Raw genomic sequence first — 23,200 nt, 5'->3', positions numbered from 1 at the left:
GTACTGCAGTATGACAGGATATACAAAATCTAAAGAACATGTGTATATTTATTCTATAATCATTCATAATAACACACAAGGGATGCATCGATAGGATATTTTTGGGCCGATACCGATTTAAATAGACAACTCTGGCCGATACCGATGCCGATACCGATATTAAACACTACTAATACAATACTATACAGTTGGTCTATTAGCTAGTTTATTTCTGCATCAAATTATTTTTACTAAAAATGGATTTGATCTAATTAACATTCAACTGACCAACATAATAAGAGAGGCACAAATTAAGCTAAAACAAATATAATAAGACAGCATAACAACCTTCAAAGGTGGTTTTTGCTATTCAGCATTTATTTTATTAACAACATTAGCTCATTTTTTATATATAATGGATTTCTTTATGCAGTTAAGTAATAAACAATCGGTATCGGCCTTTCTCGTGCTAATGCCGATATGCCGATGGTTTCAAATTCATCAAAAATCGGCAGCCGATACATCGGTGCATCACTACACACAAAGTCATGATTGTTTAATTGTAGCGATGTTTTAGTGACCTGTGCTTAACACATGCATTCCCATAGCTTTCCTTCGTGTCCAACAAAAATCTACAAACATCCAATTATTTATTAAAACGGTACTTTTTCTGTTTTTATTTTGTGGCAAGTTTTGAGTAAAATAGTCTTATACAACGATCAGCCATTATAACATTTTATACCACGGGTCTGTTGAATGCTGTATTCTGGTTGGTTGGGAAATGTTGCATGGGTATGCATTAATTTCTGATAAACACACACCTAATCTGTCAAATGTCTTAAAAATAGGCACCAGAGCAATGTTTGTGGTAACCATGGTATAAGAGGAATAATTGACTCTGGTCCTTTGAATTATTTAAAAATAATGCACACCCACGGTGTAATACTTCTGCTTCGCGTCGTGCCGCATTGCACCTTGGGTGTGCATTATTTTCTTATAATTCATTGGCTCGTTGTCAATTATTCCTTACATGACCACCTGCCTAATATTGTGTAGGTCTCACTTTTGCCACCAAAACAGCCCCGACTCGTCGAGGCATGAATAGACTTCACTAAAACTTTCTGCAGATTTGGACTTTGAGGACAAGTGAGTTAATGTGTTAGAAGCAGATTAAAAGGGCAAATGTAAGGATTTGTGTGACCTTGACAAGGGCCAAATTGTGATCTCCAAAACTGCAGCTCGTGTGGGGTGTTCCCGGTCTGCAGTGGTCAGATTCTATCAAAAGTGCTTCAAGGAAGGAAAAGCGGTGAACCGGCGACCGGGTCATGGGCGGCCAAGGCTCATTGATGCACGTGGAGAGCGAAGGCTGGCCCGTGTTGTTTCGATCCAACAGATGAGCTACTGGAGCTGAAACTGCTGAAAAAGTGAATGCTGGTTCTGATAGAAAGGTCTATTGGAGTCTATGCCCTGACGGGTCAGGGCTGTTTGGTGGCAAAACGGGGACCTACACAATATTAGGTCATAATGTTATGGCTGATCGGTGCAGGGGCATCGGACTGGGGGTAAAACCAGTACTGATTACCAGGGCCCCAAAGGAAAAGAGGGCCCTTGAAAAGTCTGGAATATATTATGGGAATGGGGCATAGGGGCCCATCAGGACTGCCTATGCATAGGGCCCGAGATCTTGTGCAATGCCCCTGGATCGGTGTACATACATTAAGCTATATGTAAATGTTAAAATCATCCCATTTTCATGAAATGCATAGAAATAACACGATTATTGTGCAATACATAGGCCTATGCCAAATTCCAATTTTACATGCATGAGATAAACCAGTCCTTCCGTTTACTTAATACCGCACATCTTTTCGCGTCATTTTATTTTTGGTTGGTTTTTACCATTGTCGCTTGGGTTTGGGGTTAAAGCAAGTTTTTGTTACATAAAATGACATCCTAACCCAACCCCCAATTCTAACCCCAACTCCAAGCGACCATGGTTTAAAAATAGACAAAAAAATTGAGAAATTTTCAGACTGTATGATTTTCAAACTAGTCAGACTGTATGATTTTCAAACTAGTCGGGTCACAGATGTTTTCACACTGCTTGACTATCTGGGGTAGCCTTTAGTCGCTGCTGTTTCAGACTGCATGATGGATTGGCGACAAAGGTTTTCATACTGCATGACTTTACCGTAAGAAAAATCGCTGATAACTTTGTCCCGGTCCGCAAACTTCGTCTCACAACCAAAAGCACGCGAGAAGTGACGCGAAGGAAACAACGCGAGGTCACGCGTGCAAGACCGGAGTTCTCACGTGAGACTGGGATTATTATTAAAAATGGTCACCCGCAAGAAGTTTACCATACAAATTGCATGTGCGCTCATTTGCAGCAGAAAGAAGAAGAAATAAAAATTATGAAGGAGGAAATGTTTTGAGAGACTCCTCCCCGAACTTCCAGCTGTCCTGTATGTTGCTCTCTCATTGGCTGTAGGTCATCGCCGATGTTATTGTCAGTCAAAACACATTTCACACGGCATGATTTTGAATTGCCGACCGGTCCAGATATTTAGCATGCCAAATATCTCACGGGGGTCGGCGACTCGTCGGCGATCCTCTCAGAACGCGTCTTTTATAATTCACACTGTGTGATTGTCACTCGCGTGCACGAGCATCGATTTGCCTGTGATTTCGGCCATTTGTCGGCGATTTCTCAAAACCTGTCGGCGAGTCAAAATCAGGGCTAAAATCGTGCAGTCTGAACTCGGTATTAATCGCTACATCCCTAATTAGCACATAGCAGGGTACAATCACATTTAGTATATTAATATAAAAACTACACCACACATTCACAATCACTTATTGATAAGAATGGTGCATGTGCGTGAATTGACAAAGATAAATAACTTTATGATGTATCGGAGAGAATTGGAGTGGTAGTTTTAAGGAATATAAGTTGTCCAAATGAAGTCCTTAGCAACACCTATTACTTATGATAAATACATTTTTTTACACATTTACGGTAGGAAAATAACCAAATATCTTCATTTCTAAAATTCCATAATTTTGACCCATACAAAATTTTGTTGGCTATTGCTACAAATACATCCGTTGTGATTTTGTGGTCCAGGTTCAGATTTATTCTTCATGATAGTAAATTTTGAACTCGCTTTTACAAACACACACAATCACGTGTAGCGCGAGACTCTGACGCAAGTCATTTGTAAATTGTAAAAAAGATTTCAGTAATGCATTTTAAAGTGAAGATGTGTTTTCTGTTTATTTCTACATCTCTAGTTTAAATGTTAAAACTGTCTATCCTCGTTTTAGAATGCCTGATATAGCACACCTGTGGACAATAGGTGATTATAAATATCTTTAAAAACACACAGTACAGTCTGTATGATGATAAAGTGATAAGATATAATTAAATGTTGCTACCCTCCTTGTTTTCGCCTGGTTATTTTAGACAATCAGCAAATGAAGACAAACTTTCTTATTGGAACTAAATTAACATTGATGCCTTCATCAGAAGCTATCATCCAAAACATCTGTGTAGTTAGTATGTGCGGATCAAACCCATGGCATGTGTGTTGCTAATGCAAAGCATTAAAGGAACAGTATGTAGGATTGTGGCCAAAAGTGGTATTGCAATCACAAAACTTGTGGCTAAAACTGGTACTGCAATCATACAACTTGTGGCCAATACACAAAATGACAACATAAACATCAGTTAAGGGCTGCAACTCCACTTTTTAAATGACAATATCCTGGCCAGACCACTGTTGTCAGTGATATAAATATTTGAAATGAAAATTATTTCTTAATGTCTAGTGACATATCAGGGCCATTTTATGATTATTTGATATAAATTTTCTTACATACTGCTCCTTTAACAATTGAGCTACATGAAGACTATCAATCACAAACCATGAGCAAGAGGAACAGTGACCTTCGCCTTGGTAAACACCACAAACAACAGAAGTTTCCCTTTCTAATGTGACCGTATGATATTTACAATAATTGCAAATAACAGGTCACGGCCGTCTGAATAATGAAAGCATTTGTCATGTCATGTCTGTCTCTCTCTCTCTCTACACCGGTGAAAATTCAAGTGTGTCGGTGCGAGCTTCACCAGCTCCATGGCAACAGGGGATTGTGGTGGTCTATGAAGGGGACTCGGGTTAAAGCAATTTCAAGACATGCACCAGACCCACTTGAAATCAGCTCGCAGGTTCTGCAGTCAGTCAGCGCAGACGCTTGATTCTGTGCAGGATGAAAATCCACTGAGATTATATGATCAAACTTGTGTTAGTCCAGCGAAAAAAATGCATTTTATTCACTCTGTATCCACTTCAAATGTGCGGCAATATTCAATAACAGTGCCGGTTGTGAGTGACTGCCATGTTTTTCTCATTGGAGACAATCAGGCCTGCAGTGTTTCTAAATATAGACTCACATGTATTGATTCAAAGACACTTGGTTTGCATAACAATATTACTATTGGCCAGTGGCTCCTGTACTGGAATTCACTGTGCGTTTTATGGACTGAAGGTTTAACTGTTGGGATTATATTCACTGATTTCATTGATTTTGTCAGTAGATTATCAAGTAAACATATTCAGGGTTAATCTCATACATATCCAGGTCATAGTTGAAGGAAATAAGAAATGTATCATCAAGAAAACAGTTATGTTTGTGACAATCTTCCCCACTTCCGTAATGGAAATCTAATTGGCTTTATGATTAGGAATGTGTTTTGGTACCCATCAGTGTTTATAAGACCATTAAACTGTAATGTCATTTGAGATGTCATTGTTTCCCGCTCGTGTAAGGACATCTTACAGTCCATCACAATTAGCAGCGTTTTATTCAATACCATCTGGAAGCATTGAGTCACTCAGATGATATTATCCTAACATTATTCACTGTGTGTGCCCATCTGATATTTCCGCCGTCTTGTCGGAAAAGTAAAGTGACATGATAAAGTTTGCGGCTTCAGTCCTAATTGATCTAATGGATGAGGAAGAGGATATGACATTAAATTCACACTTAACTTATGTGACCTCACTTCCTGTTGAGTATACTGTCTGGTTTGAACTGTGAAGAATCAAGTGACACACATTACTGCCTCAAGGGAAACTTTTGATTTCTTAAGAGTTATCCCGTCAAAGCTTAAGAGACTTATTGGAGATTTCAGCTGAATTCACTTGAAGCATCAGCTTTGTCACAGATGTTCCTCAACAACAGAGGCGATACCAACAGACACAGATGAAACTATTTCTTACCAATAATAAAAGTATAGATTTATAAGACAATGAGACAGTTTAATAAAAAAAAGTTAAAGGTTATATTTCCCTCAAACCTCAACATGCATCAAGTTTTGAGTTAAGCCTAATTCATAGTTTTGCGTCTAACCTATTCTGCCCTACAAAGCCAAAGCTCAGTAACTACGCATTTGGTCAAATTTGAGTTAAAGGGGCAATAAGTAGGATTTTAAGTGTTTTATTAATGAAAATCAATGTCTTTATTCATAAATATGCCCTCGTTGGTGTCAAATGACCTCTGCCAGTGATCTGACTTTTCTTTGTAAGGTTAGAATTTCTCCTCTTTACTTGCATTGAACGGGTAAGTCCAAGGAGGCATATTAATAAACTATAATAGCAGAGAGGGACAAAAAGCACTAGCCTACCAACGCGTTTCCACAACACATTTTCATTCAAAACACGTGAACCGCCTGCGACGGACAAGGAGATCAGTGATTACATAACGGCTACCGTAGTTGCAACACACATTTGGAAAGGAGAGGCGCTAGAAAGCACTGTTTGTTTAAATGCAAAATATAATTCCACCACTAGATGGGGTAAATCCTACTTATTGCCCCTTTAAGGAAAGGGGTATAAACGGAGGTCGGAGCCATCTGCAAATGGGTGGGTTAGCAGCAAGTGGGTGGAGCTTTAGCTGCAAGTGGGCTGTACAAACTTCCAGAGGATTCACCACCGTCCCATTTGAAGCGTAAACTCCTCCTACTTGCACATTTCTGAAATCCCTCCTACTTGCGGCATAAGCTCCTCCTATTTGCGGCATAAGCTCCTCCCACCTGCAGTCTCCGGGCTGCAGCGATATATACTTGCCTTTAAGGGTTGAAATGGGCTTTTTGAGATCTGATGTGTCTTGTGACAAAGTCTCCTGGTTCAATTTTGTCCAATTTCAGAAAAACTTGTGTGCCAAAATTGCAGTAACATGTTTGACTGTCTGGTGTAAAAAACTTTAAGGGCATTTTTCTAGGTTTCAGTGTTTGCGTAGTTACTGCACTTAGCCTTTTAGGGCAGTATAGTACCCTGTAGCCTCTCCACAGTATGCGTCAGGTTTCTGTTATACTTCTTCATTGTTGCATTAAAGTGCATAGAGACAGAGCGCAGCGCGTCATAACCTAAAAACCACGCCCACCGGGGGGAAAACAATCCATCCGTCTCCATTGAGACGCATAAAACTTAACAAATACATAAAGAATTATTACTTTGTGTTCGGACAGATGCAAGAGCGCGTGCTTGAGAGAGGCGCAGCTGCATGATAGAGACAGAGCGCAGTTATACTAATTTGAAAACCACGCCCACCGGGGGGGAAACAATCCATCCGTCTCCATTGACTTTGTATTGCGAGAGGCTGTTTCCTTGTCATTTCTGGCTTATAACAAAAAACAGAATAATGCCTAAAAGCTGCTGTGTGACAATATGTACAGCTAACAAGCCAAAAAACACAGGAATAAGCTTTATAAGCTGTCGACCCCAAAAAACGAGCGTTTAAAGACACAAAAGTGGAAACAGGCAACTTTTCATAGTACTACCATTAGTAGAACTGTGCCCACTAAAGGGAAACGTAGTCGGTGATCCACTTTTTTATAGCTGTACATATTGTCACACAGCAGCTTTTAGGCATTATTCTGTTGTTGTTATAAGCCAGAAATGACAAGGGGGCGGCCTCTCACAATACAAAGTCAATGGAGACGGATTGATTGTTTTCCCCCCGGTGGGCGTGGTTTTCAAATTAGTATAACTGCGCTCTGTCTCTATTATGCAGCTGCGCCTCTCTCAAGCACGCGCTCTCGCATCTGTCCGAACACAAAGTAATAATTCTTTATGTATTTGTTAAGTTTTATGCGTTTCAAGCGAGCAGAGGCAAACTATCCCTCGCGTTTAAAATGTAATCAGCTGCCTCGTGGCATCGCTCTCCGTCTCAGTCTCTCTCGCACGCGCAGAGAGCTGCGCTCATGCATCTGTCATAAATCAGATCACTAAGTAATAATCCTGTTTATGTTTGTAAATCTATATGCATTCAAACGATGGTGTTTTAAATATGACTCGCGTTCTGCTGGACCGATGTGTTTAATGCACTTCTGAATGCACCACTCTTCGGGTTTCGACCGAACGAAAAGGGAGAGGCGGTAAATACAGACGAGGCAATTAGCAAATTGTGCAACAAAAAGGTCACCGCGAATGGGTCTATATGCACTTTTTTATAAGCTTCTCTTTCTTATTAAAAGTTGTTCGGGTGGTGCGATTTAATTAAATTGATTTGTGTGCGTGTCTTTGCGCGAAAACTGTTCTGGATGTTTATGTTAATTTAATTCTGTTTGACTGCTGTATTTGCACTTTTTATTGCACTTTGTTGCTAATAAAAGTTGTTAATATTGTTGTGCTTGTTATTTTTTCAGTATTAGTTTTTGGTATTCATTTCTGAAGGGTTAAGACACAACCCAACAGTTTGGTGATGCTGTCTGAGCCTTACATCATTATTTTAGAATTATTCGCGGTAATACCGTATACGGAGGTAAAATAGGGAGGAGGTTTGACGGTATCAAAATTTGGATACAGTCCAAGCCTAACTGTATGTGTGCATGTATAAATGCATGTTTTACAGCCATTAAGTAATCGTGTTAAATAATCGTGATTATGATTTTTACATAATCCAGCAGCCCTAAAACGGACAGCCTCTTCTGTTAAATATCGCTCCTCAACTTGGTCCATCTTTGTTTTACTCGTGCAAGCAAAAATGTGACGCAGATATTTTTATCTGAGAGGAGGGGTTTAAGCGGACCAATCACATCACTCTGCATAAAATTGACACGTTGTTACATTTTTTAAGAGGAGCACATTAGGATGTAGCTAAGGAGCAAGACGTATAAATCAGGCTTAACATTTTGTTAACATTTGGAAAATGCAAACCACTTAAGATTGTCACAATAACACACTAAATGCGCAGCATTGTGTTACTCGCACTATATTACTCATGGGATTTAACTTTGTGTCATGCAAATTTTCCGCTCTAGTTGAATATTTTCAACTTGGGCGAAGACGCGTTTGAGGCGAATAGCGCATGTTTTCGCGGCAACTCGCTGCCCATATCTCGTCATCCACGCGAGGATGCATCTGATCGCGTCTTTGCATTGACTTTGTATGTACTCGCGCAAATCGTTGAACTTGCATCTGGTGTGAACCCACAGTTACATTATAGACTTCTATTACTCTATGTTTGTGTGCATTATAAAACTATAACATTTTCCCAATAATATATTTAGGAAAAACTACAAAAGCATTGCATTTGTCTGTTTAGGAATGTAACAGAAAAATCTTGAAAAGTTCACAGCTTACAGAAGCACCTCACTGATGGTGTTACACTCCTGCCAGACAGTGAAACCCATAATACCCATAATGCACCGCAACATTTACATCCAATGAAGAAATCTGCAGTTTAAAAGGAAATTACTTTCAAAGCTAAAAGACAAATTCTTTCAGCGAGTTCATGCATTTCAGGCAGTGTTTTGAGCCAAAATCAAGGTCATGGTAGGTGAGCACATCACTTGCCCAAAACCGATAAGATCAACTTTAGTAGCGCTCAATGATTTAGACAAGATAAAATGCTTTTGAAAATTCCAAGGCTTCTTTAAAGGTAAAATAAACTGGATGTTATCTTACCAAATAGATTCTTGTGAAATGAGACTGTAATAACCATCTGGCTTCCCACAGAGAAACAATTCTGCTTTTTAATACATTGTGACTTCCTGCGCTGCACCCACACGCAACTCCAGTCACATCATTTCAAAGCAATTATCATTCAACACAACCTATTAGATGCTATTTCAAACTAACCCTCCATAAAGAATGAGCAGGTATATATCACAATAACATATATGACAGACAAACAGACAGCTTGATGACTTGCAGGCTCTGAAAACAAAACCGGATTAAAAATGGGACATCTCTACAAGCCAAACTCTGAGGCTATGTGAGCAGTTGGCTGTCAGCGCTCCATCTGGACAATAAAGTCCATCTACATCATTTCCTCCGGGTAAACTTCAGCTTAAAGGGATTTCAAAAGTCACACCATTCCTTAAAGGAAATAAACTGCTTTGTTTTTGATGAATTGTGTGTGATGTTCTTGATTTTCTGTCACATCGACTGTCACGGTCACTTAACCTGTTTGACAGCTTGTATCTCGGACATACTTGAAATGTTCTTCTTTCGTAAGGTTTTACAAACAGCACAGCCCCTTTCGGCTCAATATATTCAAATAATAGATGAGCTTTTAATGATTGATTTTCATTACTCTGTTACAAGCCTTGAAATGATTCGAGACATTTTACCTTATTCTGGTCGGTCCAGTAAAGAAAGAAGCCCTGCGGATCGACACGCAACGTCACCGGGGTCACCGTAGACGAATCCTGAGGAGAAAATGAAAATTATAATACAAGTATATTTATATGAAGTTAAAGAACCTACACTGTGTTTCTAAAGAAGGAATAAAAGTAATTCTGGCACTAGAAAGACACATAAGATTTCTATAGCAATCCACATGTTTCTCGCTATATGCTTTCAATCCAGAGTCTCAAAATTTGAGGTTTGACTCACACGTTGCATAAGAGTCCTATCTTAGTAGGAATCATTTTGGCTCATAATTTCCCCACAGGTGAAAGTCACAATATTCTTGCAGCCTATAATGTATCCAAAACACCCCATATACTGTTCAAGCTGAAACTGCAGCCCGTGGTGACACGGCCGTGCCTGTCTATAAAGAACAGGCTAATGTCTGATAAAGAAAGGTAGCATTTTCCCCTCAAGCGAGACTCAGGACAGCAGCGGGCTCTTTGTAAAGAGATCTGTAATTGATTGTGTTATTTTAGATCTTGCGTGGGTCTGCCTGCATTCTTACTGCACGTCTGAGTTGGGCGGCTGAGCGTGTCTTAGCTAATGTAAGGCAGGCAAGAAGACAGTGATTTAAAGCATGAAAGTAACCATAGCAACAGGCCAACATATCCAGTTTTATTTGCTGGGAAATGCTCAACATTTTCAGCATAAGCTTATGGTAAAGCTGTAAAGGGACATTAGTCAGACCTCTACATTATCTACTGCATTCATTTAAAGCGATGACAGCTCGTGAAAAACACAACTTATATACAGCAAACTGTCTAAAACCAGATAAAGAACATCAGAGTTTTTTAAGGGTTTTGAAAATGTGATGTAAAATGGAAAGAAAACCCATTACTAGGTCACTAAGCATATTGGTGACATTAAGCATGTTAACTACTTTGTACAAAAGGTCAGATTTCTCCACATCCATTGAGAACATTCTCAGATCCTGCTGGAGTGCTGAAGTCTTTAAAGAAATAGGGGAAACATTAAATACTCAAGTATATATTCATTAATCTCTCTATTAAACTTCATCTTTAAAAATAATGATGCTAAAAATTGTATTTCACAGCAATGCAATGCAATGAACTGTGCATAGCATTGAGTCATCTTTTAGTAGTTTAATAAAAACCTTTTTCACTACAAAGAACCTTTGGTGAACAAGACATCCAGATTCAGTGGATGTTAAGGTTCTTGATGAAAGAAAAGAACCCAAGAAATGGCAACATCAGCAAACGTTTTGCTTTAGTCAATTTATAGAACGACGTGTTATTTTTTTTTTAAACATTCAAGATTGTCAGGGACCAGAAGTCTCAGTTCTTTACTGATGGACCTTTAATCTGATCTCATACCCAGCAGAAGCGAGTTTTTCCTTCTTGGGGTGTTGAGGAACTCTCTCATCCAACAGGTGACACACTAACATCAGCTACAGTGAGACAATAATGCGCTCATGGCAACATTCAATGCGACACACTTAGTCTCCATGTCTGCCTCTTTTAAAGCTCTCATAATACACAGCACATTTTAAATGATCGTGTCCATTTGCGCAATCAGGTTTCTGGTAAGCAGCAGGTCAGATTGATACATTACTGCACAGAAAGTAACCTGATGTCATTTCCAACAGCCACTGCAACACGACAGCACAGATCCTCTCTCGATGTTGTTTGTGGTGCTCGAAGACGTTGGTGGACTTGGGAACCCAAAGCTGATCTTTGTAAGTGCGTTTCTCTATAAACACCAGCTGACATCGATGAAAAAATCAATCAAACGCGTGTTGGCGCGGCTCTCCAGTGTTTGTTTAGCTCGATGTTTGAACTGGGGGAAATGTAACCAGATCTAATCCAACAAACTAAACCCACGAGCAATGCAGCAGCTCACCGCAGAAGCATCAAGTGTATACATTATGACTTAAAAGACACCAAACGACCGCAGAGACACACAAACAGACACACACTTACCTCATCCCATTTCATAAATCTACTGCCTCGCTTCAGACTCTCCGAAACGCACACCGGCTTGAGCTGAAGCGCATGAACGCCAGGCTGAGCTCCAGCCATCCAGCTTCAACATTTAACCCCAAAGCAGCTTTAAAAAATCAGAGTTTCTTTCTTTCTTCTCCGAAGCAGAGCGCACGGAGTGACAGCCAAACAATTCTGGTGAATGGAAAGCCTTTACGCACGCGGTTGGGCATTTAGGAGCCCCGGGAACATGAGTGAATGTTGTGCATGATCTTTCACTGGACTGAATGTCGCAGTTTTGTCGCTCAGGATGGCAGGAGTGATCGGAGGAAACAGCGATCATAAATGATGGAGAGAAACTGGACGACCTCCGCACACATTGACTGACTCATTTGCGCACTGAGAGCCAGCGCCTCCTAGCGCGCGTCTCTCCCCTGCTGCTGCTGCTGGATACACGCGTGTACTGTATCTTTGCCATTACCATTTCAACATTTCATAACACCACTGCAAAGAAACGCATTATGTTAATCCTAGAAATCAGCATTAAAACATATACAACAGGAACATTTGTTTGTGTTGTGTTTTTAACTAAACTGGAAAAAATATTATTGGGTTTCAAATTTGGCCAAAGATCAGCTGTAACATTTTGTTACATTTTTGCAAACTCACATTTAAAAATTTGAGCTGGGCATGAAAAATGTTTAATGAAATGTTAACTATTGCTAACATGATTTAGTCATAATATTTGCCATACGCTGATCAAGAACATGTAAATGTTCCATAATCATGAATTTGTTTGTTATTGACCTTCAGTTTGAAAAATGTGATTTATAACAGCTTATATCAATCACAGAAGGATGCAAATTAAAATCATATTTAATATCTCAAAAGCTAGCACATGTCTCTGTACTTTATGTGTTATATAAGGTTTCTGTACAGAGTCCACATATAGAGTCAGTAACGTAATGCTATAAAAATCTATACTGTGTGGGCCGGATTAAATAACAGACCAAAAATAACACTTTTCTATGATTAGACTTGATTTTTAAGACAGACAGTAAGGCATGCATCATATATAGGCTATGGCATATGCCATCCCTACTGAAAAATCCAGCTAGGACCAGCATAAACGGGTGAGCTGGTTTTAGCTGGTCTCCCAGCTTGGTTTTAGCTGGTTTTGCTGGTGTAACAAGCTGTTCTAGCTGTGTTTTGGTCACTTTTTAAGCTGGTCTAGCTGGACTTATGGTCAGGCTGGAAGGCCAGCTGACCCATCAGCTTGACCAGCTTTGCCAGGCTGGGAGGACCAGCTTAGACCAGCTACTGCCACCTTAAACCAGCTACTAGCTTATGCTGGTCTTTGTTGGATTTTTCAGTAGGGATATGAAGGGATGGATAGGTGAAGAATGAACAAATGTATTTAAATTAATGTATGAATGAACTGATGGATGGATGGGTGCATAAATAAATAAATAATTCTATAAAGGGATAAATCTGTAAATGTATGTATGTAATGGATTAATAGCTGGATTAATAAATAGGATAAAATGTATGAATGAATAGATAGATAGATAGATAGATAGATAGATAGATAGATAGATAGATAGATAGATAGATAGATAGATAGATAGATAGATAGATAGATAGATAGATAGATAGATAGATAGATAGATAGATGAGTGCAGTATAGTGTATGGAGGCAGTATTTGGTGTGTTCCGCTTTAAGACGCGCTGCTGTATTTCCTGCTTGTTTTGAATCATGTGTTCCGGGTTCAATATGGCGGGACAGAGACGCATTGACATGCAGAAATCTGGCATAAATGTACGCTGGATCTTTTCTCTTTTACTGCTGTATGTGTGTCGTGTGAACGCGCACGTTGGCGGTGATAATGTCGTGACAGTGGCAGACGCGAACTGGACCCAGGTTCTGGAGGGAGAGTGGATGATTAAATTGTGCGTATATGATCCATATGTTGTATTGTGTGAATGGGGGGATTAACACAGCGCGTGATTTTATGACGCTTTGATCTGCCGCGTCGCGTTATTAAACTGCAACAATGTATCATTTAAGTGTAAGATATGATGATGATGATGGTGTGACGCGATGCGACTGCTGTGGTTTATCATCGGAAATGTAATGTGTTACCGTCCAGATTTGCAATGTTCTCCAAAAAAATCTTTGCAAATGATCGTGTTTGGCATTAACTGTTGAAATATATTTGTTTATTTTTTGAAATAATAATAATAATACTGTGATTAATATTGGCCTATGATCAGCATTAAAGTTAACGCCCACATTTACGCAGGACTCACTGCATGTTTATTTGAGACTCTGCTTGCTATGGCAGGTTCTGATATATTTTTGCAAAATTATTAATGTAATTTTTGTTGCAGTTATGCCCCATGGTGCCCGGCGTGTCAACATTTACAGAATGACTGGGAGAATCTTGGCAGTCAAAGTGAAAGTCTGGGAATATCAGTGGGAAGAGTTGATGTTACACAACAACCAGGTTTGACTATTACTTACTTAGAGTTACTTATGATAATGTTTTTACTTGCTTAAGGTTGGGTGGTGTGATCAACTTTTTTACATCACAGTATGCAACTATGTGTAATATTAGATTATGCTAATAGGTATAAATTTGATCATATTCTTCAGCATTTTCCACCTCGGATTGTTTGGCTTATTGAAGTAGATTATTTTTCTTAGTGTTCATATTTATGATTTTTGCCTGAAGGCTCATGGGGTAAATACTGTACAAAGAATCTAAAAAATGGGTTTTTAATTTAGGCGATGGGGTGGAGGAGGGATGCTACAAAAAACATGGGACAGAGGTGAGGGACGGCTATTTATAGAGACCTCTTCGCGCTGATTGGTTGGATTACATGACCATGCTCCTCCCAAACTTAGTTAAATAAACTTAATTTAATTTCACCAAACTTTTTTAAGATGTAAAATAAATCTTTGGTGTCCCCAGAGTAAATATGTGAAGTTTTAGCTCAAAATATCATATAGACAATTTATTATAGCAAGTTAAAATTGCCATGTTGTAGGTGTTGGCAAAAATGTGCTGTTTTTGGGCGTGTCCTTTTAAATGCAAATGAGTTGATCTCTGCACTAAATGACAGTGCTGTGGTTGGATAGTGCAGATTAAGGGGCGGTATTATTATAATAAGATACCCTTCTGACATCACAAAGGGAGCCATATTTCAATGAGCTATTTTTTCACATGCTTGCAAATAATGGTTTACCAAAACTAAGTTACTGGGTTGAACTTTTTCACATTTTCTTGGTTGATAGAAGCACTGGGGACCCAATTTTAGCACTTAAAAATGTTAAACAAAAAAGTCAGATTTTCATGATATGTCCCCATTAAAAATAATTGTTATATCTCTGTGGCCTGATAACAGAAGTCGATGTAATCTTTAGCATATTCTATAAAACTGAACCCTACAGAAATGTTTGATCGTTGTTGTCAGTCTCTTTTTAAAGATTTGTGATGTGAGACAGATCAAATCTATTTCAGTAGGACTTAATAGGAACAAGATGTTTTGTTTCGCCATGCAAAATTTGCTGCCACAATGCTAAAGCGTTAAGGGATGCCAAGGCATTCCTGTGTGGTTGCTAGGATGTCCTGAATGATTGCTATGTGGTTGCTAGGGTGTTATGGGTAATTGTTTACTGGCCCAAGTCGCAAGAGGCCAAGAGCCCTGAGGATCTGTGTTATTATTATCTGTAGATAAAGCTCAGTATCAGCACACATCTCCCCAAACACTACAGGATTTGATCACTGCCCAATACATCATCCTGTAACTTTGTCTTTTATGCTCTTTTTAAGGTTATTAGCATGTTCACGCTTGACAAGATCCAGGACACACCTGTGTTTTTTGTATTAGCATTATAATGCGATGAAATGATTTATTAGTATGGAAGAAGTAACGATTTACTCGTTTCCTCAATGCATTAATTACAACTCCTGCATCAATCTAAATCATATTCATCCATTGTGAATGATTTGTTTTGGTCAGTAATTGATTTACAAAACTAAAATTAGACATTTTGAACATTTAATTACTTCAGTGCTCCTCCCATAACCCTGTCGCAGTACATCACCCTTTCGCTCTTAGACTCACATGTTGGATTTAGTTTGCACATGCACAATACATTCTTTACATACTTCATCTCTTATACTAACTCAACAACATATTCTTCTAATTGCAAACCATTTTCTGTTTCATGTACAAATTAGCAAAAGTCATTTTTTGAATTTTCACTGTCTATCTAAAGATTCACAACCCAGTTTATGAGTAATATCATTATATGCAAAAGAACATGAATGATACTTTAAAGTCAGGCAGAGATTGTCTTTGCATTTAATCTGCTGATGTATGTGTAAATCAGTGTCTCTTAAAGATTTTCAGCTCGTCTTGGACCAAAGCCGTTTCGACTTTTAAAATGACAGAATGTGAAGATTTTCTTTGGAGATTTCAGCTGCTGAAGTGAAAACGCCTCTTACTGTATCTGACTGTCAGAAAGCTGTCAGGCCTTTTCTCTGATTACACTTCAGCTATAGAGAGTTTACCGCATTTTCATGCCGAGGGGATTGTTGAGGTTTTTGTCTGTCCTATATGGATTTATGTATCATCGTATTTCTCTTGTGTTCTGCAGGTTTGAGTGGGAGGTTTCTGGTTACAACACTGCCCACTATATTTCAGTAAGTCCTCATATGATGTCTGTGAAGATGAATTCCCTCAGGTGCTATAGCAAAACACACCCGATAAATATCCCATGGAATGTCATTTCATGTCTTATTTTTAATATAAGAAATCAGTTTTTTGTGGTGCAGTCTCTTTTACTGTATTATTAAAATATATTAGTTGCTGCGGTGACTGCCAATCAGTCACTCATAGAGATTGTGTGCAAATGCTGTTTGAATAACTATGTCCATATCTTGACGCTCATGTTTTATATTTTGTTTATTCACATATGGTTTAAATATTAAAAAGAGTTTACAAAGTCACAAATTCATACAGATCTTACATATGGCTTTCCAATACCATGCGCCAATCTCACGGTCAAAACTGGTATGCTCATTACCGCACATGTGCAGCATTTCCTCTTTACCTTTTTTATACATTTTCAATACTCCACCTAGTGTACAAATAAGAATAACACCATATATGGCTCTTACATTAGTAATAAATATTGTTTCTTAATATGCATGATGTCGAGAAGTTTTATCGGTTCTCACCTACTCATCTGCAGTGCTAAAGATGGAAGTTTCCGGAAATATGTTTCTTCACGGACCATTGAGGATCTTCAAGCATATGTTGCAGAGAGAAAGTGGGCGTCAGTTGAACCTGTGCCAGGATGGAGGTCACCGTCTTCTCTGCTGTAAATATGCCCCATTTTATAATGAATATTAATGCCGTAAACCTTTTCTCTCTGAAAACCTGCCAACGTGGTCTTATCTCGAAATAGTTATGAAGGAGGAAGTTGTTCTTTCCATAAATATAGCATATGGCAGAATTGTTGAACAACACTTCCATAGGTCATCCCAAAATTGAAAGAAAGAAAAAAGTTATATTTTAATTTAAAGACAATGATGACATTAATGTTTAGGGCTGTGCAAAAATATCGATACAGCTAACTATCATAATAATTTTTTACTTATTTCGATATTTCAATCTCTACTGTCGATATTTAAAGGTGCCGTGTGTAATGTTTAGAAGGATCTCTTGAAAGAAATTCAAAATAATATACAAAACTATATTATCAGTGGTGTATAAAGACCTTTTATAATGAACCGTTATGTTTTTATTACCTTAGAATGAGACGTTTTATCTACAACACCGGGGGTCCCCTTACATGGAAGTCGCCATTTTGTGCCCCCATATTTCTACAGAAGCCCTTAACGGTCAATTTTTTTACTAAGTTGTCTCCGATGATGAAATGTTTGTCCGGTGGTGGCTATCGTAGCTTCTTTCAGCAGTGGACTGAGCCGTTGGTTGCAATTTGCAACCTCACCACTAGATGCCGCTAAAATTTACAAACTGCACCTTTAACAAAAAAAATCCCTCTGTGTGCGTCAAACGACCTCCTACGCGCTGCCATAGTTGTCGCTGTCCAGTTGTTTGTCATATATGGCCATTCAGCCAATGTCTCATAAGTTAGCGGGAGTGAGAATATTTTAAAGAAAATTTTAAAACGCCTTCAGCTTTCAAAGATGACGTGTGGAAGCACTTTGGCTTTAAAAAAAGTTTTTTTAAAATTCAGCTCTATTTTTTGAATTTTTGATAAAAAAAGAAAAAGTATTGCAATGTATTGCAACATGCAACGTATTGTATCGTATCGTGATACATTGTATCATGCCCCATGTATCATGATCTGTATTGTATCGTGAGGCCCTTGCCAATACCCAGCCCTATTAATGATTTATTTCTTATTTATATTGTAAAGTATATAAAACATTTGAGTATTTGTTCTACTGTTAAAGATGTATTAGAGTAATGAAAATCTGTTTAGGTGCAAAACCCTCTAAGTGCATCTGACATGTTTTCTTGTAAATACATTTTTTATCATATTTCACTTTAATGGCAATGAAAAGGTTATTAGTCAGTAATTGAAATGCCTTATTTTCACAAATGTCACTTTCATTGTAATTTCATTGGTATTTAACAACTCTTTGCTGCAAAAACCTCTAATTGCATGCATTCTTTTTTGTAAAAAAAAAAAAAAAAAACACTTCTTTGGACACTCAGTTGCAATCGGAAATACGTCACAACATGATCGCAACTTCTGGTTTATGGGGACTTTAAGAGGACTTTACTAAAATTTTTGTGGCATTAAATGTATTCTGCCAACAAGGCCGTATTTCTGAATGACTTTAGGCCGGACTTAAGCAGATTTGACATGAAAGTATTTGATGACTGTATAGTAAGTACTAATATTTAACAGAGATTGTATTTAGCGGCTTTTGCATCTGAGCTTTAAATGAAATGTTGTATTCAGGTACGAGGGTAAGAGATGTTTTATATTTAATGATTAAAAATAGTAAATGGTTTTATTGTTTTACAGAATGTCAGGAACGGCTCATCTATTCCGCTTGTCAGTGTGGATCAGAGTAAGAAATGTTTAAATCTTTTATAGTTGTGGCTTAAATGAATAGACAGTATTCGACTCTAAAACCCAAACTACTGTATATTTATCATATTTAGCTTATTTAAGGAAAACAGAACAATTTAAACCTGGTATATTTCTAAATGTTTTTGTTAATTTGACAGCAAATCCACACATATCTGACCAACACGCTGGGAATTCCTTCATGGGGCTCATATGTTATATTTGCCATCGTTACTCTCTTTATGGGACTGATTCTCGGCCTGGTAAGTCAAGAAACATCATTTTTACATTTTATTGTATTATTCGTTTTTCCAGCACTGAGCGATATGCTTTGCTCGGCATAAAAGTATTTAATGCATGAGTTTTTCTGTGGTTGGATCTCTGGTGGTACAGATCTAAACCAGCAAAGTACACTTGACTTCCTTGTACTGTAAAAGCTCACGATGCTGAACATGTACAGTAGAGAGATGCTCCATCACATACACCAGAATGAATTATATAATGCATATTGAAATCAAGAAGCTGCTGGATTATACAACTCTGAGTTGTGTAACAGTTGTGGATTCTGTGGCTCTTTTACAGTGGGCGGTTTTCACATATACTTTAAAAGTAAACTTATAACTTTCTAAGACTAATGTTAAATATCTCCATTAGATGCTTGTTCTGATCGCTGACTGCATTTGGCCGTCGAGACCAAAGCACAGACAAGACAAGAAAGGTAAGGACCACCTTAACAAATACATTTTAAACACATTAACATAAAATGTTATAGTGTGGATAATGAACAGTGACTGAAATATTTGGGGTGTTTTGAATAGTCAAAGAAAGTCACTATCATAAGTAGAGTGTCCATCCAAACTTGAAGAAAAATCTTTTAAAAATTGCAAAAAAATTCAGAATATTGATGCATGCACCAACAGCAAGGGCATTGCGACACCGACAGCGGATAAAGACAACGACAGCGGAAACAGCTAGACGATCAGTCACTTTGGTTTAATAATCGGTACGCCAGATTTTATTCTAAAAATGCGTTTCCATCTCCCATTATTCACATTTACTGTTTTCTGCACAAGTCAAAAGCCGCCTCAAACAAGTGATATTTTTTGCAAATGAAGGGGTTTTTATTTGAAATTTGGCATTTCCATCACTAATTTCTTATGCGATACTTCAAAATGTGCATAAAATCGGCATGATGGAAACCCAGCTTCTAGTGACACTGAATGTTGTCATAAAACTTCAGGGCCTGTATTCTTAAAGATTTTAAGAGTCCTCTCAAAAAACTCTTAATTTAGCTTAAACAATTTTACACATATAAATATAATATATAATATAACACAAATATATATATATAATATTTGAGAAAAATCAATATTTATATATTATATTTATATAAAAAAGTATAAACTTATATATTTTGTGCTATTAATGTCAAACTTAATGTATTAGATAGGAAATAAACAGCGACACAAGGTTCTGTAAACGATTTTGCTTATAGACGTCTGTAACAGACCTAAATCATATTTGCTGCATAGTTGCATTTTTTTCTAGTTACCGAATCTGTTACTGTAGTTAATGTAGTGATTACTTTTATTTATATTATATTATTATGTCTTTAATTATGTTTTATTATATTATTATGTTATTAACTTACTGTCATGCATTGTGTGCGACATTTTTTGTCTACCTCTACGTGTTTTGTCCACTTTCGTGGTTGCTAAAAAAACTCTTAAGCCTCTTAAAAGTCCTCGTCCAACAATTTTGACCTTGAGACCTCTTTTAAGGGTTAAAATGCTTTCTGAATTACTTTTTTTACTAGGATTGTAATTTAAGGAATAAACGCCCAGATTTCTACGAATTTTCTTAGAATTGCTTAGCTACTCTTTGCATTAAGAATCTTTATGAATACGGGCCCATATGTTTACATTACATCAGCGAAACGCCCAGGACAAAATATTATTTAAGATTCCCACTGGCCTTACCATTTTTTAAAGACTTAAAAGTGCTGTACGCAGTGAAATAGTACAAATCCCAGCTGTCTATGTGACACCACAGACAGTATAATGAGGACAGACAGACAGAAACTTTCGTTAAACTTTTACATCGGTGCTGGACGACTGCAATGAGCTCATCGAGTGTTTGCAACTAAGTATCATTAAGTATGATGTGTATCATTATGATGTCAATATTACTGCAATTGTAACTAGCCATCGCTTTTAAAATTGCATCTCTTTGTGTCTGCAGTTGTGATTTTAAAGGATGAAATGTCGGAGGAGGAAGTGGACGATTTGGTCACGGAGGAGAAACGCACATCTGACCTGGACAATGAAAGCGAGAGAGTCTCAGGTGAGGAGTCTACTGAGGAAGAGGGTCTTTCATCCGATACAGCAATCAGTGGCAGTGATCAACCTTCACCAGCGGGGGCAGCAGAGAGCTCAGTGAGGAAACGTAAACCACAGGGGCCGAACGCTTTAGAGGGCACCTAATGCTACACCGTACACCGATTCACTTTCCATCAAAAAGAGAGGAAATGTCCATATTTACCGGATATGCAAAGCGATGCCAGCTTTACATGCGCCGTACGTACAGAACGTGAATTGTCGGTTTGATGCTTTTATCTGCTTCCTCCTGTGATTGTGTTTGTTTTATGTCGCTTAAAGTTATTGACGGAGGTCTGGTGCCAAACGTTGATAGACCATCATGTATGATCTGATGATTTTATATTTTGTATAAACAGAAAATATGGTGAATTTTTGGATCTTTTAAATGCTGTTGTCAAAATGTAAAAGCATGTTTACAATATTTTAAGGTGAATCTCACAAGAGCTGTCAAGAAACAGTTAGGTCATAATTTGCTCAAATAAAATCTAAATATCGTAATTTTGTGCATTATCACATTGTCCTTAACGATCAAGCACATTTCCCCTGTATTTCTACATTATGACGTACTGCCTGAACTTTAGTATTTCTTTACTGTAATATATTGTATTGTTTTATAAAATTACTATATAATGTTGTATAAATAATATATTACAATGATCAGAATAACAAAACATGAAAATGGTGGGTGCTTAATTTACATTAAAAAAAGCCACGTTAATTTTCTTAATACGAAATACAACATTTACTATTATTTCAGATTTACTGTTTGTGCACACTGCCAGTGACTTTGTCGCTGGGTTTGCTAGTCTCTTTTAATGAGGACGCTAGGAGGCGTTCCTAATTCTGGTTGTCCTAGTAACAACTATAGTTATAAATATGTTTGCCGAAAGATGGATGACGTGAACACCACTGCTTCACTCTCATTGGTTGTCGCTCCTGAAAGTCGCTCATCATTTGCATAAAGTTAAACTTTACTAGTTGGACACGCCCACTCCCTGTCGCCAAGCTTCCATTAAATTGCTAGTCGCTTGCGGTGTGCACGCATCTTTATGGATTCTTGTTTTGTGAGATTCATCTATGAAGTTCCTTCCACAGTTTTTTTGTTCTTTATTTACTGCCTTGATGTTTTCATGTTTGACATTCCTGTATCTGCACTTGTAAACATGTCTTCAGTGAATATTTATATAACGTACATGAAGACTTTCTGCTATCATCCAAACATGATGCATATAGTCAATGTAAAACTTTCCATAGTCACGTAAATGCGAGAGTGTTTCACATACAGTACAAGGTCTCAGGATAAGCGTTTCTCAGCGTAAATGCATTGTTTGTACAATGTAGGTTTGTCAGGAATTGCAAATTGAATTGATAATTTGCACAACAAACATTGACGGTGTCTTCAGTATTGAAAACCAATGCACTCCTTAACTTACAGCGTTGACTGTCAATTGCCTTTAATTTTTTATACTATTGACAGACTGTTGAAACTTTGTGTAGCAAATCAATGTTTGCCTGCTGAATTTTGTAAGTTTTATAAGCAGGAACCAGCACAGGATCGCACCAGCAGGATCATTCTCATTTATCATATGCTCTACCAAAACATTTATTGCCAATTTCATTGTATTGTGTGACATAGGATTTTAAATTGTTCATTGCAAAAGGTTCATTGCTGTCTTGATGTGTTCATAAAGCAGTTTAACTTGAATCTTTGTGAGTGTTTTGAATCTCTAAAGTAAAACAGTGGAAATGCAGATGTTTGCATGGCAGGTCACTGATCTGTCCAGTAAATGTTACAAAAATGCAGTAATATAACAAAATAACATGAATGTAAAAATCACAAAAAATTGAAATGATGCATGTGAAGTTTTTGCTTTTATCAAGTCAATTTTTTTTTATATTTTGTTAAGACTAATAACCAACATGCATCCAAAATATTAGTAGTATAATTTAGTGTATTTAATCTAACAGTTATGATAGATTATGGCGACCTATTAATGCATGATTCTTTAAATATTCTGTGTAGTCGTGAGCTCAGCTTATGTGTGTGTAGCACTAAAACACTGCAGAACTGTTACATAAAAC

General features: G+C 37.7%; 2 protein-coding genes across 3 annotated transcripts in view; one reads left to right on the top strand and one right to left on the bottom strand.

Annotated features, from left to right (window-relative positions):
* The window catches only part of plcb1 (phospholipase C beta 1), a 61,026-nt gene extending 48,972 nt beyond the window's left edge, over positions 1-12,054 (bottom strand). Inside the window, exons 1-2 of one of the 2 annotated variants that reach the window (XM_055171445.2) lie at positions 11,621-12,054; positions 9,620-9,697 (exon numbers count right to left, since the gene is read on the bottom strand). In XM_055171445.2, the coding sequence (XP_055027420.1) occupies positions 9,620-9,697; positions 11,621-11,719 (177 nt within the window). In that variant the 5' untranslated portion in view covers positions 11,720-12,054. The remainder of the gene's footprint in view (positions 1-9,619; positions 9,698-11,620) is intronic. The other variant, XM_055171446.2, reaches the window with a different exon arrangement.
* Positions 12,055-13,366: 1,312 nt separating this feature from the next.
* On the top strand, positions 13,367-22,823 carry tmx4 (thioredoxin-related transmembrane protein 4). Its single transcript, XM_055172578.2, has 8 exons — positions 13,367-13,570; positions 14,012-14,127; positions 16,287-16,332; positions 16,884-17,012; positions 18,696-18,741; positions 18,902-19,003; positions 19,395-19,458; positions 20,982-22,823. The coding sequence occupies exons 1-8, from the start codon at positions 13,377-13,379 to the stop codon at positions 21,221-21,223; spliced, it is 939 nt and encodes a 312-aa protein (XP_055028553.2). The 5' UTR covers positions 13,367-13,376; the 3' UTR covers positions 21,224-22,823.
* Positions 22,824-23,200: the final 377 nt, after the last annotated feature.

Source organism: Misgurnus anguillicaudatus, chromosome 7 (assembly GCF_027580225.2).
Source record: "Misgurnus anguillicaudatus chromosome 7, ASM2758022v2, whole genome shotgun sequence".
Lineage (NCBI taxonomy): Eukaryota > Metazoa > Chordata > Actinopteri > Cypriniformes > Cobitidae > Misgurnus > Misgurnus anguillicaudatus.
The sequence above is the reverse complement of the archived record's forward strand: the minus strand, read 5'-3'. Positions and strand labels throughout refer to the sequence as shown.

What these genes read in the sequence shown, in the direction of transcription:
- tmx4 (XM_055172578.2), top strand. Translation starts at nt 13,377, where the DNA reads ATGTGTTCCGGGTTCAATATGGCGGGACAGAGACGCATTGACATGCAG. An exon ending in GGAGAGTGGATGATTAAATT is followed by an intron (nt 13,571 to 14,011) that starts GTGCGTATATGA and finishes TTTTTGTTGCAG; the next exon opens with TTATGCCCCATGGTGCCCGG. An exon ending in ACACTGCCCACTATATTTCA is followed by an intron (nt 16,333 to 16,883) that starts GTAAGTCCTCAT and finishes ACTCATCTGCAG; the next exon opens with TGCTAAAGATGGAAGTTTCC.